At 47.4% G+C, this 18,805-nt stretch overlaps 1 protein-coding gene across 1 annotated transcript; it reads left to right on the forward strand.

The window, feature by feature from the left end:
* Positions 1-1,064: 1,064 nt before the first annotated feature.
* On the forward strand, positions 1,065-10,525 carry ST6GAL1 (ST6 beta-galactoside alpha-2,6-sialyltransferase 1; the record flags this gene model as incomplete). The annotated part of the gene is made up of 5 exons (XM_079539543.1): positions 1,065-1,693; positions 4,672-4,765; positions 7,636-7,737; positions 8,543-8,717; positions 10,284-10,525. The coding sequence occupies 5 exons, from the start codon at positions 1,065-1,067 to the stop codon at positions 10,523-10,525; spliced, it is 1,242 nt and encodes a 413-aa protein (XP_079395669.1).
* Between the last annotated feature and the right edge of the window lie 8,280 nt (positions 10,526-18,805).

Raw genomic sequence — 18,805 nt, forward strand, 5'->3', positions numbered from 1 at the left:
CTGGACAAAAATCTGCCAAAAGTCAAAAATGACTTGAGTGGAAGAGCCACTGTTTTGTCCAACAGGTAGGATGTCAGTATTGGTGGCTTCTGATATGTCACAGCTCAGCATAGCTTGCTGTGAGCAAGCTGTCTGTGGAGGGAGTTGCTGCAAGAGCCATGCTAGGGCAGATAATCATCTCCTGAGGTCTCACCACTGGGAGGTGGTTCGTATAAAACTGTTTCACTGGGGAATACAGTTTTGTAGAAAAGACATGAAGGCAAAGTCATCTGAAAGCCATCTGCTGTTGGAGTGCTCCCTTTGATAGCACAGCTGAGGGGAGGTGGAGGTGACTGCTCACGCAAGGTGCTGCATAAGGAGATGGGCAGTGCTGTACACAGGATCTAGCCTTACTACCTGTAAGGATAGCATACCTTGAGTAACATTTATCAAAGAGCATTTGTGAACACAGCCGTGCTGTGGCTTAATTGGCTCCCAGCAGCTGGTTTCCCACCAGGAGCATGCTCAGCCCAATGAGGGTTTGCAGAAGTTCCCTGTGTAGTAGCTAGCTGTCAATTGATGAAACTCCTGGTGCTCATGAACTCAGTTTTTTTTCTGCATGGTTATGTGCCTCGTTATGTGCTTGGTTAGTGTTCAGGCTTGTAATGAAGTGACAGCTCAGTTCTGGAATTGCTGCTGGTGGGATTTGCATATTGACTGACTGGGATGGGAGGTGAAGGAGAGCAAAACAGAGGCCTACATTCCTGCCAGTGTGCTTCTAGCTGTGTTAAACATGTTTCAGTGACAGCAGCCCCAGGTCGCTGCTACATGCACGTGATGGTTAATAGCCACTTCAAGTCTTATTTGTTTGACATTTGAAGTGGTGAACTTTTGAAATGAGGTCTTTAAATGGGCTGAGGTGTTAAAATTGCCGCTGCATTCTCCCACTCCGCACCCACAGCCTCAACTGCTGCCTGTGATTTTTATGTGCATGTGTGGATGTGTACCTTTGACTGAGATGTTCTCTTCCCCAGGACCAGCTTGCTGCCCTGAGCTCTCTGTCCCATTTGGATGCAACGTACACTATGGTTCACATCAATGTGCTGAAAAAATTTATGTGTGTTCTTGTGGTGATTCTGATAGCTCTGACAGTTTGCCTGTGGAAAGAGACAAGAGGAAGCTACTATGTTCCTTTCAGGAATGATGATACACAGGTTCACAGGAATTTGGAGAAATGGAACCTACTTAAATCACAGGGCCTCTTCCACGAAGCTGCTGGTGAAATGGGTCAGGTGCCTAAAGCTTTGCCCAACAACCAAAATAAAGTAAAAGGCATCACCTCTGGAGCAGTGGAGAAGTCCAGGAAAGCAGCAGACCATGTGAAGGTATGGGATAAGGACAGCTCATCCAGAAACCTCATACCCAGGCTGCAGAAGGTCAGGAAGAACTACCTGTCCATGAACAAGTACAACGTGACTTACAATGGGAAGATGAATGCTGCTAAACTCAGCCCAGAGAAGCTGCTGTGCCAGCTGCGGGACAGGGTGAACGTGACCATGATACAGGGATCAGATGGGCCCTTTAATTCCTCAGAATGGCAGCACTACCTGCCAGAGAAAAGCCTCAATGAAACAGTGGGCCGCCTGGGCCGCTGTGCTGTTGTGTCCTCAGCAGGCTCTCTGAAATCATCTCACTTGGGACCAGAGATAGGTTGGTATTTTTCTACTAAGATAAAAGCAAGCAATACCGTTTTATAACTTGCACTGAACGGAAGAGACGCTGTGTCATGCTCTTACTCTGCTGGAGCCACAGAGGTGTTTAAAATAAGCTGGAATCCATCCTTGCAGTTCTTTGATGGTGAACAGTACAGGCTAGGAGGAGGTGGGAATAAGGATGAGATGCTCTTCTCCTCTCTCAGTGTGAACGCTGCACGTCGTAAGCTTCCTTATGATGCTGTAGGTGACAGTGCCTGTGAGTGTTAGCCTTTGGGCATGCCTGCTCCCATGAGCAACCGCTGATAGCAGCAGCAGTTTCTCAGAAATGAAAAGGATTGTGATAGAAAACAGCTGCAGTCTTAATTCTGGAACCTTGTAAAGATTTGATTATGGTATAACACTGCTCTTCCTCAGCAGGAAAACAGCAAGTAAAAATATTTAGCCAAATGGGTAAGCCCCAAGAGGGAGTGCGAAGGATTGGACTGAGTTGAGAGGATGTGACTTCTGTGCAGGTAGTTCCTTAATAGTGAGTCCTTTTAACTTTCATGGTTGTGTTGTCCTCACCAGAAACTAGAACTAATACTGAATACCAGGAAGAGGTTTGGCACCTCAAATGTTTGCTTCTTGAGAGGGTGTGGGATGGGTTGAGTAATGCTTATGTGCTCATTGCATGCTCAACAGGCAGAAACTTTTTTTATTAGTAGAAACTCCTACAGAGAAGGAAGTAACAAAAATAGCAAAAAAAAACAAAACAAAAAAAAAAAACAAACAACACAACTAAAGCACAAAAGGGAAAAAAAACAACCACTGAACACAGTCCTGAGCAATGTGCTCTAGTTGATCCAGCACTGAGCAGAGGGCTCAGTGGCCCTGGGCAGTCTTCAGAGGTCTCCTCTATTTCTTGCTTGTGATCATCCAACAGTGGCACTGCCTCACTGAGCCTGCAGGGCAGCTGACTGTGAGTGGTCCAACAGTTGAGGTCTATTCTGTGCTACGGCCACAGGACAGACTTTGGAGGGCTCCATTTGTTGTATGGAGTTTGGTGATACTTTGCAAAGTCCTGTCTGCCCATATTGATCTGAAGTCAGTACAGTGAGTAACAAATGCTGAAGCACTGGTCTTGTAGTGTGGATTGCAAAGAAGTGAGCATCGATACTATAGAGCACTTTGTGTCTTTAAGGAAGCAGTGTCAGGGTCTGTCCAGCCTTCAGGTCTGGGTTTTATGCTTGACAGAAAATTCTCCTGTGGCTGCAGTCCCACTTTGTTCACTGCTTATTGTTTGGGACTCTGTGAAGATTCACACTGCACTTCACTTGCTGCAGGAGGAGGATGCATGATTGCTCTCTCCTGTAGAAATTGCTTGCAGGCTTCAGTACTTCAGTGTGTTTGTAAGTTATCAGCTGGATCAGGTCCTTTTGGCCTGTACTAAGCTGGAAGTAGCCCTCATCCTCTGAAACAAGTAGACAGATAACCCTTTAATGCATTATTCAGGAACAACTGAGGGAAACCTTTCAGCTGCAGTGGCAGGCTGCTGTAGGGAGGTGAGGGTTTGTGCTGGCAAGTGCCCAGAGGCTGTCCCTGGTGAGTGCCCCTCAGGGCAGGGAGCAGGTGCTGGGTGAGGATGAACAGCATGAGCTGTGTTGAAGTGCACTGAAGGATGTGATAAGAAGGGCGGTGGCAGCATTAACCAGGGCAGCACTGCCTCCTGACACAAACTGCTGTTGACAGTTGTTTGATGTCATTGTTTTAGCCTCCTGATGAACTCTTGAGGCCAAGTAGGGTCGAGTGCTAGGAAGGCAGACCTGACTTTGAGCGCCTTTCTGGGCTGGAGCTTTCTCAGAAGTGATCTCTTGTTTGATGCTCTCCTGTCACCCTGCTGGCTTGTTTCCAGCAGTGTTTGTGCTGACTCCTGTGATGGGACCGCTCAGGAGCTGAGGATGCTGTCACAGCAAGTTGTAATCCAGCATGCAAGTGCTGGATCTGGGATGCAAGCAGCCAGGCAATGGAAGGGCTGTGCCTCTGCTGCTGCAGAGTGGAGAGCATGCCAAGTGTGCAGAGCAATGTCTGTGCCTGCAGCCTCCTAGTCTGTCCCCTGGGCTGAAGCATCAGTCTGTTCCAGATCACACTGGATGAATTCTGGAAAGGTCACTGTATAATGTGCCCTGGGCGAATGCCATTAACCCTGCCGCCATCCCAGTTAGCAGGCCTTGTGTCTGAATCACAAACTGGCACCTGTTAGCTCAAGCAGGCATCTCTGCTAATGATTCTGCATGCTTTTGGCTGCTCGGGAGCCCAGTCTCACTGCTGTTCCCTCAGCTGAGTGCTGTGAATAATGAGGGATTTAGGAGTGCATCTCTGTTCATGTACAGTTTTCCCCAGTTTTGGTCTGACATATTTCTATGGAGGAAAAATTGTGGTTTGTTTGGGGGAAGGTGCCAAAAAGGAACTAAATCTTAAAATGAAGCCTTTGCTTTGAAGCTTGGTTGAGCACAAGAGACTGCTGAATAATTATTCTTTAAAGGGCTGGGGGTATTTTGTCTGTGTAATCACATTAAATGAGGAAGAAGGGTGGTAGATCAGAATGGGGAGATCCTGTTTAATGGGCAGTGCTTGTCTTGATGAGTTCTTGATGATAACAAGGTCTGTGAGTTACCAGTGAAAAACCAGATTGAGGAAATGCCGAGCGCAACACAACCACTGGGAGTCAGACAGGATGCCACAATGAGTTCATCAAGCACCATTTTTAAGTGTACACTTGAGGTGTAATAATGCTCGGTGTCTGGCTCAAGTTGTGCGTGTAAACTATAAAATCACAGAGTTATCAAGGTTGGAAATGACCTTCAAGGTCATCGAGTCCAACCGTCAGCCCGTCCCCACCATGCCTGCTGGGCTGGTGCATGTGGTCACATGGAAAGTCTCCATAGCTCCAAAGCCAGCTGCTAGCTCACTGCTTTCACTCTGTTCTGCTTTCAGACAGCCATGATGCCGTCTTGCGCTTTAATGGGGCTCCTGTCAAAGGATTTCAAGAAGATGTGGGTCAAAAAACAACGATTCGTCTTGTTAATTCCCAGGTAGGTGTGATGAAAGTTTAAACAGACCAAGCATGGCACAGCTCCATGTGTCTCCTCTGCTTGGGAGCTGAATCACAGAATCATCGTAGAATGGCCTGGGTTGAAAAGGTCCACAAAGATCATCTAGTTTCAACCCCCCTGCTATCTGCAGGATTGCCAGCTACTGGATCAGGCTGCCCAAAGCCACATGCAGCCTGGGTGAATCCAGCTGAATGGTGGGGAATGGCCTTCCTCCTAGCAGGGACGTGGGCAAACCTTCTCCCCATTGCTCAGATACCTTCTGAGGCTCCTGCATTAAAATTACCACGTGCTGGATGTTGTGCTGCTTTTCTGCTCAGAGATTTTGCATATAACGTATTAGTAGGCTCGTTAAATGGCTGAAGATAAGTGCCCAAGAAATGCACTTCGGAGCATTAGCATCCTGCTGTGCTCTGCTCTGCAGCTTGCTCCTCTCAGTTCCCCTGTGTTCAATTAGCACTCAGATGTGGGACGGTTTGTCCTTGTTCAGCCAGTCTTTTTTTGGCAGCCACATCTGGCAGCTCACATCCTTCCTCTGCCCTGTTTGACCTTTCTGTATTTTATCTTCTTCCTTTTGTGCTCTTTACGATGGCAGATAGGCGTTATCACTTGAGAAATCTTGCTCTGAAGAAAGTGCCAATTGCTGCTCTTCCTGTGATACAAAGTTGTTTGTCAGTGAAAATATGTACGTGACCTGGGTTATTTGCACAGGGAGGAGGGTAACATCATGACTGCATGAGTGTAGGATAGCACCAACAACGCCGTGTTTGGGCTAAGTGTGAGCACTGCTGCTGTCCCCCTTGGCAGCTCTTGTTTTGGCTCCTGCCACTGATCCATCTTCAGTCCACTCCTCAAATGAAGGAGGTGGGATGCCCTGTATCTAGTCTATCAAACTAGTCTGTGTTCATTGCTGTCCCTTTGGCATGGGTGGCCAGTGGCCCTGAGTTGCTTAATAGTTGTTCTGATGTATTTTCTGTAACAAACATAACCAGCTAGATTTGGGAACAGTACCCAGTTGTTAGTTTGTTCACAAGTTGGAGATTTTTACAGTACAGTGGGGTATCTTGTGCAGCTGTTTAAAAAGGAAAGATTAATGGGGTGATCATAGTGTCAGGGGAGAAGTTTGGGATCCTCAGAGCTGAGGATGGGCTTCTAGGTCCACAAGCTTGGTGGTTGTTCTAAATAGAGAAATTCTTTAATGTTCCCTTGCCTATTTTCTCAGACCTTGACTGTTCCCTTTGTCCTGCTTTTTTAATGGCATGTGTTCCTGTAGTCTTCTGCAAAGCATCAATTTGCCCTGGGAAAGCTCTCACATCTTACAAAAATAAGTGCTGAGGACACTGGGGGGGGAATACTAATGTCGTTATGTAGGACACAATTCCTTTCAGCTGAGCTGACCAGGGAGCAGATTACCAAGGGCTTCCTCCTAGCTCTTGTTTACAGCTCTCCTTGGCTGTGACTGAGAGTTCTCTGCCATTGCTGCATTTGCTGATATTGGCATTAATGAGTCTACAGGGAGAAAAAAGGAGATGGTACACCCATGGAGTGAAATAAGGTTGTGATGGCTGAAAGAGGGCATGTTTGGATTACAGGGCAGAAACTGCAGTAGCTGGAGAGCAGGAGCTCATTATAATCTGGTGGGTAATTGTACCAGGAGGGTAGGTAGCACTAGCAAGATATTTGCTAAGCAATGAGTTAGCTGAAGACCAACTTCAACTAGTAAATGAATGGATTAGTCAGCTAATTAGAATCAAAAGACTGAGCAAGACAAATAAGTTGTGTAGCAATTTAAGTGGTGTTTAAGTACTTAGAAAGAATCAGTCCCTCTATTGACAGAACTGATAGGCACTGAAGGTATGCCTGGGCATAGGGCTGCCCAGAGCCAGAGCCCCACTTGGCCTCTTACAGCTGGGCATTGGTGCCTCTGGGCAGCCCTTGGGAGGCTGGTGTGCCTCTGCTGGCTCACGTGGCTGTGCTTGGCCCACCTTTGCTTCCTCTGCTGCTCAGCTTCTCTTGAATCCTCCTTCCACGTGTTTCACATCAGCTTTTATTTTCTTTCTTTTTTTTTTTCCCCTGGAAAAAATTCCTGGAAGATTTCCAGCCTTTCAATGGAAACAGGAAAATGAAAACAAAACGCCAGCTTTCCTCACCCTGTTTCTGCCCCGTGGCATCCCACCCTTACCCAGCTGAGGGGCAGCCCACGCCAGCTTCCTGGGCCTACAGGAGCTGCACTGCACTCCAGCTTTGGGGCACACTGTCAGCAGGTGACCTAGATACTGCCACTGCTGCAAGGAAATGAGGCCACGCAGTGCTCGTGCTCGAGGGAAAGCCTAATCCTCTGGAGCTGGCAACAGATGTGAGGAAACCCATTTTGCTTTTCGAGTAATAGACATCTGGGCCAGCCGCAGTGTCCCTGAGCACTGGTTAGCAGAGGCGATCAGTTTGCTGCTGGAGGCAGCCTAGATACTTCAGGGTAAATGGAGTAGCTCTTAATTAGGCCCTCTGCGAGCATGAGGAAAATGGGAGCTGATTTTTATGACACTGAACAAGCACAGCTTGTAAAGAACTGCTGATGCAAGTTAAGCCTGAGGGCAGAGAGGGCAAAAGACCAGCCCCTGTCTCAGTGGCCTGTGCTTGCTTTTCAGGGCAAACCTGTGTTAGTGCAGGTTGTTGGAGACTGTGCCAGCGGTGTATGGGTGGCTGCAGGAGTCATGTCCTTGTCCGTGTGCTGTGGGACATGCTTTGGGAGCAGCAGAGGGGTGGCTGTAGCTGTGCTCAGTGGGCTTCGCTGCTCCACCGCTGCTGATGCTGATGGTGTGTATCGACGTGTTGTGTTTGTTGTGTCGTTCCAGCTGGTCACTGTTGAGGAGCAGCAGTTCCTGAAAGATGCTCTGTATAACACTGGAGTCTTGATTGTCTGGGATCCAGCGCCGTATCATGCAGAAATACATGAGGTAAGGCTGAGGTTTCTGTAAATAAGATCAGATGCATGCTTTGAAGTGCAGCTTTTAGCTTGCATCTTCCCAATATGAACAACCACTCATTTTGAGGTCATTCTTGTTTACTTCATGCGTTATGATGGGATGGGATAGCTCTGAAGATGTAAGCGAACGTCACCTCCCTGTTTTAGATTTTCACTTGTGGGCATTGCAGTCCCTCTGGCAGTACAAAAGTACAAATGTTTTGCCCAGTCCCACATCTCCAAGTGGAGTAAGGATGTATGCACAGCCCATATAAAGTCAGTGGAACCAGGATGGGGTATTTGTGGCATAGGAAAAGGTATCAAAATGGCTTTCTGGAAACATGTCCTTCCAAGTGTTTTTACTGAAAGTAGAATGTTACGATGCAAATGAGCCCAGCCTGCTTGAGGAGGTGGTGCTGTGGGAACTCTCCTGCAGCATGGGATGCCTTGTGCTCAGAGTGGAGAGGCAAGGGGGTCTGCAACATTGAGACAGACTTCTCAATATCATTGGCTGTGGGGGTTGCAGAGTGAAATGATACAAGACAGCTGACTTATAAATAGTCCTTCTCTGCCAGAGGGAGGAGATATGGATTTTCCCCCTCTGTTCATTAAGGCAAGTCCCCTCACAGACTTGAAGGGCAGGTTTGGTTGAGCAGCACGCAGCATGTAGAGATCCAGCAGGACCTCTTCCCTTGGCAGCAGCAGGTTAACTCACTGATAGCCTTCTGTTTGCCATTGGTTGTAGGCAAGGGCATGCTGCAGAGAAAACCATCTGACCTCTTGTTTCCGTTTTGCAGTGGTACCAAAAACCAGACTACAAGTTTTTTGAAGCCTACAAGTTGTATCGCATTAGACATCCGGAGCAGCCCTTCTATATCCTGAATCCAAAGATGCAGTGGCAACTCTGGGATATTCTGCAGGAGAATTCCTTAGAGCATATTCAGCCTAACCCACCGTCTTCAGGAATGTTGGGTGAGATAACTGCCTTCTAAACTTCATGTTCAGCTTATAAGAGTTCTTCAAAATGTCATTTTCAAAGACAGCTATGGATTTATGTTGTATGAAGGCTTATCAGAATTGCTTTTGCAGTGCTTGTCTTATGCCAGAATTCAAGCATCGTGTCTCAAAGGTATCATTTTGGTTGTGTTAAAATAAGCAGCACCCCTCTGGAACAGCAGTTAAAAACATGGCCTGGTTCCATGTGGGAATAGGTGAGCAGAATGCAGCATCAAGATGTTCTTCAGGATTTCTGGCTCCTAAAACCAGAGCAGTTCAACTATGTGGGGTGCAGAGAGGAACATACGGCTCCTGTGGGTTCAGATCTCATCAGGGAAATAAGTCAACAGACTTATTTATTTACTGTAGATTAAATCTGAGCGGTTACCTAATATGTATATGGAAAGAAAAACATACAGCTAAAGGCCTCATCACAGCACGGGGTTGGGGGTGGTCTGACTGACCGCTTTGATTCACTATGCTGATTTCTTGTCAGCATGCTAAATCCAGGCTCCCAGCAAAGAGGCTCGCTTTGTGTTCCTCCATTGCAAAGCTTTTGCTTGTTTTCAGCAGGTAAATCTCATGGCCATGTCAATTAGAAGGAACAGACCTCAGGATTCATGTATGTTGAAGTCACAGAACAGAAGTGTGGTCTCGTTCACTATGTGGACATCAATCTGTTGCACTTCAGCCAGTTTTCCACTGTTGCTTCTACTCCCATCTCTGCCAGGCACCTTCTGTATCTATGTAAAAAGATGTGGAGCTGTTGGAGCGGGTCCAGAGGAGGCCACAAAGATGGTCAGAGGACTGGAGCACCTCTCCTATGAAGATAGTTTGAGGGAGCTGGGCTTGTCTGGAGATGAGAAGGCTCCAGAGCAGACCTTACTGCAGTCTTCCAGTAGTTACAGGGAGTGGATATACAGCAGAGAAGCTGACTTTTTACATGGTCTGATAGTGACAGGACAAGGGCTTTAAACTAAAGGGAGATTTAGATTAGATATTAGGGAGAAATTCTTTACTCAGAGGGCAGTGAGGCCCTGGCACTGCTGCCCAGAGAAGTGTGGGTGCACCATTCCTGAAGGTGCTCAGGGCCAGGCTGGAAGGAGTCCTGGGCAGCCTGACCTCATGGGGGCAGCCAGCCCATGGCAGAGGGCTGGAACGCAATGGACTTTAAGAACTCTTTCAGCCTAAGCCATTCTATGATTTCTGCCAGTTAAACACCTCGTTTTCTTCGCCAGCCTTGCCCTTGCACTGTACCAATTACATCATCACACGTGCAAGACAATTACATAAGAATACAGCCATGTAATTACAGCATGGCTGTCGCTGTAAACAGCTCCCTGTGGTCAAATCCATCAGCTGTGTTGCAGCTGCACCGAACAGCCCCATCCAGCCTGGTGTGTTTTCTCCCACTTTCTACTGAACTTAGGAAGGAGGAAACCCTTCCCTTTGGAGTGGGATGCTTCTTGCCTGGCCGTTCACCTCACTGCAGTGGTTGATGTGCTCCCAGGGCCGCACTGACGTTGGTCTCTCCCTGCACAGGCATCGTGATCATGATGGCGCTCTGTGATGAGGTGGATGTGTATGAATTTCTCCCTTCTAAGCGGCAGACGGACATTTGCCACTACTACCAGAAGTTTCACGACCGTGCCTGCACCATGGGAGCTTACCACCCTCTCTTGTTTGAGAAAAACTTGGTGAAGCATTTAAACCAAGGCACCGATGATGACATCTATACTCACGGGAAGGTTACTTTGCCCGGCTTCCGAAATGTACATTGCTAGCAAATCAGTTTTTATTGTCTTTAGACTTCTGCCTCGACCGTCGAAGCACTTTGAAAATCAGGGTTGTCACATTTGTTAGGTCTAAGCACTGGTGTGTTTGACAGCTCTTCCACCTTGCGACGCTTAGGACTCTTTGGCATAGCTTCTCCAAACTGGAAGGCAGTGCAATACGTTGTGGTACATCCACACAGTGTCTGTGTGAGCCTCTGCAATAAATGTCTTCCTCGTGGGGCTGGGCTCATGCAGCTGGTGGAGCCTTTGGCTCAGCTGATGATGCTGTATGGGAATCACAGGAGATGCTTTCTAAGCAGAGACTGCACAAGGCTGAATCAAGTGCTGATAAAGTTCAGCTTGCTTCAGAGGGGTTCTGACAGCTGAAAGCCTGATCTGCTGAGAAACAAGAGACATTCTTTGACACTTGTTCCCATCGCCCTGGAACTCTCTGTAGCAGTGATTTAAGGAATCGCTGTTAAAGCTGGGTACTGATTAGCTCAACTCCTAGTCCACAATATTTGATTTTACCATTAGAATAAGCAAGGCAACTGCCTTTCAAAATACAAGGCTTTTAAATCATCCGGGTGGCATTTTTGACATGTGAGAAGGGAGGCAATTCATGATTCGGGAATTTCTGCAAGATATTTTTAGGCATTTTAATGGAGGGTTTTTGTTTTTGTTTTTTAATAATTTTAATCAAGTTTTATTGACCATTTACTTTTCCAGTACAGTGTCGTGTTTGGTACAAAAGAAGCTGTATTTTGAACATGTTTTGGTGGTGGTGTTGAAAAGCACAGATGGGAAAACTCACTGGAAGCTGGTACTTCTTTCTAACTCTCTGCTAATCTACCTCTGTAATTATTGGCAAATTGTTTTCTGTCTTGTCTCCGGTAACAAAAAAGCCACATAGCAGCTGGATGGATGAGATGCAGCTCTCTACAAGCTAAGCAGGGCCATTCTCATTGCTGTTGTGTGCTTTCTGAATGCATGGCGAGCAGATACATTGCCTCCATTCTTCATCAGCAGTGAGGAAGGAGAGAGGGCTCTGCTCCCCGTGCTGGAACTCAGGCAGAAGGGAGCAGGGCACCTTTTCTCTCTCATGTAGCCTCATGGTGGAAGCAGCAGCTCTGCAATCTGTGCGTCAATGAGAACACCTAGTCCTTTTCTATACTGATGTATTTCATGGCTATCTGTAAAGAAAACCTCTTCTTCTCTTGTTTTGAATAAATCCTGTGAAGTCACTGGCTCATTCTTACCTTGGTGAAACCAGTGTAAATGTTGTTCGTGGGGCCTTGTGCCAGAGCAGGTGGGAACTGCGACGTGCTCCTTTTGGTGAGCAAGGGGCCCTTGTTTGCTCCTTGGTGAGTGTTCTTTGTTGGATCTGTCACTGATAGAGACGTGTTGGGGCTTTTCTGTTTGATTTTAAAGTATGGCCCTTACTATTGCTATTGTCCAGGAGCACTTCTGTCTCATTAGGCATTTGGTTTCTTTCCTTATGCTGAGCTGTTAGGGAAAGATCTTGGAGTTTCTCCTGCACACAGCACTTTACTGCTGACTTTGTTCCGTGGGTGGTGAGCAGACCTGGTTTGGGCAAAGGTGGGAAATGAACAGAGAAAAGCTGACCTCTGGGATGGTTTGGCAAAATGTATTTCTGGTGCAATTTCTGTCCGTGTAAGTCTGACAGCAAGAGGAGATGCAGCTTGTAAGGACATAATGCTGAATTTACCTCCTGACTTATTTTCTTCATGAAGCTGAGTGTGTTAGCTAGCATAAGGGGATGCACGTGGATGAGTACCTTCTTGATGCAGCTGCTTTTGAATTCAGAAGCCCAGCAGCAGAAGGGAGACCCTGCTGTGCTGTCAACGTGACACTGAAAATGATTTTCAGTGTGATACAGAATTGGATGGGGAGGGAGAAGGGGAGGAGCGAAGGAAGTTGACTGAAAGTGCTGTGGTTTGCTGCAAGTAACTTCTGACAGAAACTAGATCTCTTTAAACAGAAACAGATACTTCCCAAAGTGCAATGAACTTGTTTTGCTGTCTGCATGCCAGTGCTGAGCGTGCAGCCTGTTTTGAAGGCCAGCATGCTATGAAAGCTGTCTTTCTGGGAACAAACCCAGCCTGTAGTGCCTTTATTTCCATTCATGCTGAAATCTTGCAGTGCTTTTTCTGCCTGGCCCTGGAGTCCTTTACAAAAACGGTAGTACAGCACTTCCAGGAGCCCACACAGTTATAAACACTTGAAAAAAGAAGCTTTTCAGTAGATGCTGATGGATGTTTTTCATGTTAGAAAAAGATTTAGCCTGGGCATCCGTAATTTGCAGTTCCAAAGAATTCTGATATCTGACGTGGGTTGGTAAAGACGCTGGACTGGAAATCAACTTGCACTGACAGCAGGAGCTCCAAGAATTGCTGTTGCAGACAGCTATAGATGGCAGAAGCCATCTCAGGGTCTTCTTGGAGAACAGGGACTTGGGAGGAGGCCTTCAAGGCTGGGTTGGGTGGAGCGCTGGGCACCTCATCTGGTGGGTGGCAGGGGGAGCCACTGGGTGGCCTTTGAGGTCCCTCCCAGCCCAAGTCATTCTATGGTTTTATGGTAGGATTGGTGGGGTCATGGGTATCTGCACATGAAAGGAAACAGGACCCTTCTCTTTGGCGGTGTGGTGAGATGGGTGACTTGCTGGCCCTGCAGGTGGCTGTGCCTGTGCTGTGGCATCGGGGCTAAGGGAGCCAGCAGCAGGGGATGGTTGGTTGGATGTTCCTCTTTATTTTTGCCCCTTGTTGTACAATATAGAAGCAGCATCTGTGGTAGAAAATGTACTCTTAGCCCAGTGGGGAAAAATAGCAAATGCGTAGCTTTGGTGGTGTGTGTGCAGGAGGAAGGCTATTTTCAAGGCTATTTTCAGCACTGTTTACCATGAAAGGACAATAAGGAAATGTCTTTAAATTCAGTTCATCAGTTTTTTGACAGAGCTGTTATTAACCCAAGCATGTGCTGTCCAGGAGTGGGCAGGTCACATCCACAGAGACGGCCTGCAGGGCTTCCTGGGGCTTGAGGGGTCCAGATCCACTCCTTAAGTTCAGGCAGTAAGCTTTGGGAGTTTGAGAGGAAAGGAATCGTGGAGTCACAGAATCACCAAGTTGGAAAAGACCTCTAAGGTCATCTGGTCCAACTGCAATCACTACCATGTAGGCAGCATCTAGCTATGCTTTCCTTTTGTGCTTGTTCAGACAGCACCTAGCTAACTCGGTTAGGAGAGGTTATCCTAAGAGACTTCAAGACTTGGCCACGTGACAGAGTTTTGGGAAGAAATGTGAGTATGCAAAGAGAAAATGTAAACCATAACTGGTAGAAAACAGCATCTTGTAGGCTGACGTTGAATTCCCACATCTCAGCTCTCATGTTTGGCTGTTATTAGATGGATCTTTTTATGGGACTGAGGTTTGTTTTCAGGAGCCCAAAGCTGATCAGTACTGCAGGCTGTGCAGAAAAAGCCCTCAGCTCTGTGGATACAGGCAGTCCTACTGCATGGGTAGCAGAAGAAATAATACAGAAATACAAATTGTTTTTTTTTTCAGCTGACAGCCTTGAAGCTCTGAAAGTTTGTCACAGTTTGGAACTGTGTTAAGAACAAAAGAGCCTTTTTGAGACTGAAAGTTGATATGGTTTTATCCTTTATTCTTTTATTCTTTTACCTTGAGGAATCAGAGCCTATCAAAATACATGGCTTTCATCCGTTTTCTAAAGTCAACAGTGAATGCGTGCCATCCTGGGACCCTGCTGGAACAGGGAGTAGGAGATCTCTGGAGATGGGCCATGTCCTACTTGTATGCTGCAAAGAAGACACATACGTAAGTGTGTACTGCTTAGGATTTGATTTTCATTTTGGCAAAGGGCACAGCAGCACCCTTGCTCCTGTAAGAAACAGCACTGGACTCGAATGTATTTGATAGATGGGTGTGATGAGCAGCCAGGTTAGCCATCCCATCCACCCCAACCCTGTCTCATTTCATCTCCTCTCTGGGAGAACAGTGGTTCTTGTCACTAAATTCAGGAGCAGTTGGCAATGCCTGACTATCTCCTAGCTTAAAGGTTTTGACTGTGATGAGGTCACGTATCAGAGGTCAGCAAAGCCCACAAACGGTTCATGTTTTGCTCCCAAGGAGGTCTGAGGCTGCAGGGCCTTTGCTGCAAGGCTGTGTGTTGCAGTGCTGCTGTGAGCATTGAGTTGGTGACATCGGTCTGACCGTGCACCTAAGGCACCCCTCAGGAGTCACTGCTTGCTCAAAGCATGGGCTGGAAAGTCCCACACCACCTCTTGCTTAACTGCAGGTTAAAAATTTGCTCTTTATTTACCTGCTGATGTACCTCACGCTTCAAGTATGAGGGCTCTGGCCGGGCTGAAGCTGGGACAGGGTCCCCAGGAAGCAGGCAGCTGGACAGCCCTCGCTGCAGCTCATCCCATGATGGGGGAAGGTGCTTGCTCTGACGGCGTGGTTTTCACTTCCAAGCACTAAAAATGAAAAACCTTGACAAGTATATGGTAAAAGTCAGCAGGAAATTGCATTTTCTGTGAGAAGGGGAGCGCTGTGAATTGGGTTTCAGGAAATGATATGTTACCAATGCCACTCCTGCAGGTCAGCGCGCCGGGTCCTGGCTGGCAGCCATCGGTGCCTAAAGTCAGTGCAGTTTTGCTGCAGGGTTAGTATGTAAAAGCTGTTTCACTGAACTCAATACACAACAGAAATCCTGCAGTGCCTCAGAATTAGTTTCCATTCACAAACCCGAGGAGCTCCGTGCCTGCTGCGTTAACCTGAGCGAGATGCTCCGTGCTGATGTGCCACTGTGCTCCTCACATAACCAGGTTTATGGTGTTCAGTGTCACTTAAGGAGTCTGCTCCTGCTCTGATAAGACTGCTGGCTTTTATTGCCCCATCAGGTGTACATACACCTGTGTGAGAAGAAGAGGCAAGAAGCTGGCTGCCCTCTTCCGCACTACGGGTATGCAGGAGATGTGCTGGGATATGGGGACAGGAGCCCGGCTCCTGTCTGTTTGCCATCACTTGGCAAAGTACAGCCATTTTAGTACTCATCTCAGCCATTTAAACATGTGCAGGAGGGGAGAGCCATGTTCACATCCTTTTTTTCCCCCTAATTCTAATTTTCTGGCACGCTTTCTCCCTGGAAGCCGGAGCTATTAGCATTTATTCTCTCAGGACACTATGCCTCACTTCAGCTCTGAGTCACTTTTCCAATTACAAATTAATTTATCCAGCATTGCTACTTGCTGCGATGAGCAATAATGAGAAACACTCTTATCTTGAACTGAAATGGGCTAAAGGGAAGAAGGGATGTACGTGTGGTGTGTCTCCGGGCAGCTGGATGTGTGTATTTATTGCAGGAAGCAATAAGGGCAGAGAGCTCAGGTGGAATCCCTCTGGAGCTGCAGGGCAGTGCTGGAATGTGATGGTGACCCAGAGCCAGAACTGAGGGCTGACCCGGGGAGCTGCAGGCTCCAAGCTGGTTGTGGAGGAGGGTGCTGTGCTGCCTGCCTGCACCTCACACTCATCCTGAAGACAAACCTCTGCCTTGATGGCTGCTGCTGTCTTCTGCCTGGGAGCTGGAAGACTTGTTCCCACAGGCCTAGATGGGTTTTTGTGCTTCGTATCTTAATTGCTTCATCCTTATCTGGAAATGAATTTGGAGAAGCACCGCTAAAACAAACATCCAATCTTGTTCTTGGAAACACCGATGTCTGTTTGCCAGATATGTCTGTGTCCTTCCAAGTTAATGAGCAACACTCTGAGGCAGCGTGGGGTTGCACCAAATGGAAAGTCAGGTAGGTGGAGACCTGGAAAATGCCATGGGGGATGGTCCAGCTCAGAATGAGCAGGGTCTCTGGGTGATGGTCAGCTGTAGGGCCATCTCTACAGGTGTTCTTTCATGTTCAAAGCCTCAGGCCAACAGTAAGTTGTAAAATAAACAATAAATCCTATTTTCTGCCTTAGGAAGTCAGTCAAGTGAAGCTACATTTGCAGTGTAATGTAGTAGTTTAACCTTCTGGGTTTATTTCAGAATTTTAAAGCCGAGTGTGTGTCTGTATCTGGATTAAACAGTCCCAGCAAATGGGTTTTATCTGAGTACACCACAGTGGATTCTGGCAAGTAGAGTGGATTTGGTCTGTGACTGCTTAACCACTGTAGTTCTGCTTGTGGATGGTTTGTTTCGTTTTGTTCTTCATGTGGTTCTTCCCAGGCTGAAGAAAAGCACGACTTCTAGTACACAGCTTAATGAAAGGCCTGGGAGGACCCAGGGAGCTCTTCTGGGAGCAGTCAAATGCTCTTCTGATTTTAATTATCACTGTGATTCTCTGCAAAGGTAAGGAAAGCAAAGTTCTTCAGCCAATGTTGCTTTATTGTCACCATGCTCCAAATAAGCATTGGTAAAACTCCTGAATATTTCCATGCTTTAGTTGATAGGCTGCAGGCAGTCACCAACAGTCATCATTCATCTTCTTTCATCTGGAGGTGTGGCAAATGCCAGAGACTTCATTCTCAGGGATGATATGAGGAAAAACACATCAAGACTTTCTTTCCTTCCTGCCTTTGAGCCTGTGAGGGGTTTTTGTGGGTCTGAAGCCCTGCTGTAAGAGCTCACAGCAGCTGGAAGTGTAATCACTGCAGCTCAGTGCCCCCTGAGGCCCTAGGGCACAGCCCAGAGGAGTTTAATGGCCCTGGGGATGGTTTTACCAACTCATGAACAAACATGGGCTTATAGGGCAAGTCACAATACCCTCCTGCAACAGGGGAAGTCCAGATATTTACCAAACCTAAATGAGTTATCTTGGCTTTTTTTTTCCCCTCTACCATAATATATTTCAGTAGTAAGATAGCCATTTCAAGATAAAAGCCAGTATTTTACTTTTTGGGGGGCTGCAGTAGGAAGCACACAACTAGTAAGTGCTCACTGCTCCCTGTATGGTGCACAAGGGATGGTTTGGGCCTGACATGCTCTGCGTCCCTGAGCTGGGCCCCCACGTGCAGCCCTGCCTGTGGCACAGCCCTCAGCTCATAGATGGGGCTATGTCAGAGCATGGAAAAAGATTGTGAAACCTTCTGCTGAGATATTTGAGACCTCAGTGTTTTTCTTGCTAATTTTGAACCCGTGAGATGTTTCTCATGGCCTATTTATAGAGCAGCTTGCTCTCAGAAGGCCCTGCTCTGCAGAGCAGGCCTGAGAATCTCACCCAGAGACATCGGCCAGCACAGCCATGGTGCTGTGCTGCAGCTCACACATGAAGGGTCCAGCCCCAAGGCACGCGGATGGACGCTGAAGGTGATGTTGGCAGGAGGGCAGTAGAGATTGAACCTTCCCATCAACATCCCATTGCATTTTGCTGCTGTGTGACAGATGGCAGCAAGGAGGCAGTCTGACAGAATGGCGTCTGACGTGCGAGTGCGCATGAAGCAAAGCTGTGTCATTGAATTCTCCCATGCTGGTGAAAATGCACAGCTGGAGGTGGTAACTGTAGAAAAAAATGGTGTTTTGTAGCTGAGAATTGGCTCTATCGAAGAGTGCTGCTGTGCTCTTTGTATCTGTTGTAGTTTCTGCATAAATAATTAGGAGGCGTTACTTTTGGAGCAAACTGTGTATTCCTGAAGGTGCTGAAAAGCAAATAAGAGCACATGCTTGCCTCCTTGTCAGCCATCCCATAGTATGCAGCTTGTTACACTGCTGGTGAATGCTAATCTCAAATTTGGATTGGGTTCTCTCTAATTGATCTGCTCCCAGGAAATCACTGCTGTGCTGTCGCTGGTTGCTGGCTGCCCCTGCTCTCCTGTGTTTGTGTGCTCCTCAGGTATTCTGTCCGTGAAGCAGTGGTTACATATGGGCTTTGGGGCTGCCTTTCCAACCCCTCCTGCAAGAGGAGAGCACAGGTAAGGCTCTTATCAGCCATCTCTGTAGTTACGGACCAGGAGTCTCTCTTATCTCTTTATCCTTCACGTAGCCCTTGCCTGGAGGCACTTGACACAGTGGTTACTTTATCTGGTCTGCTCTCTGGATCACAGAGTTCTGAACAATAACAAAGAGGGGAGGCAGAGGCAAGCCTGAACTAGAAGTCAGATCAGAAATACTGAGAAATGAGGGAAACAAAAACTGCATCACATAACCAGGGATCCTGGCTGCCATGGGGCCTGCGCTGCCCCTGCTCAGCATCCAGCCCTGCCTTGCAGAGACCCAGCAGGGATTCTGCAGGAGGGAAACCCCTCTGCTTGGGGCTTTAGC

This window comes from Tetrao urogallus (assembly GCF_951394365.1).
Source record: "Tetrao urogallus genome assembly, chromosome: 9".
NCBI lineage: Eukaryota > Metazoa > Chordata > Aves > Galliformes > Phasianidae > Tetrao > Tetrao urogallus.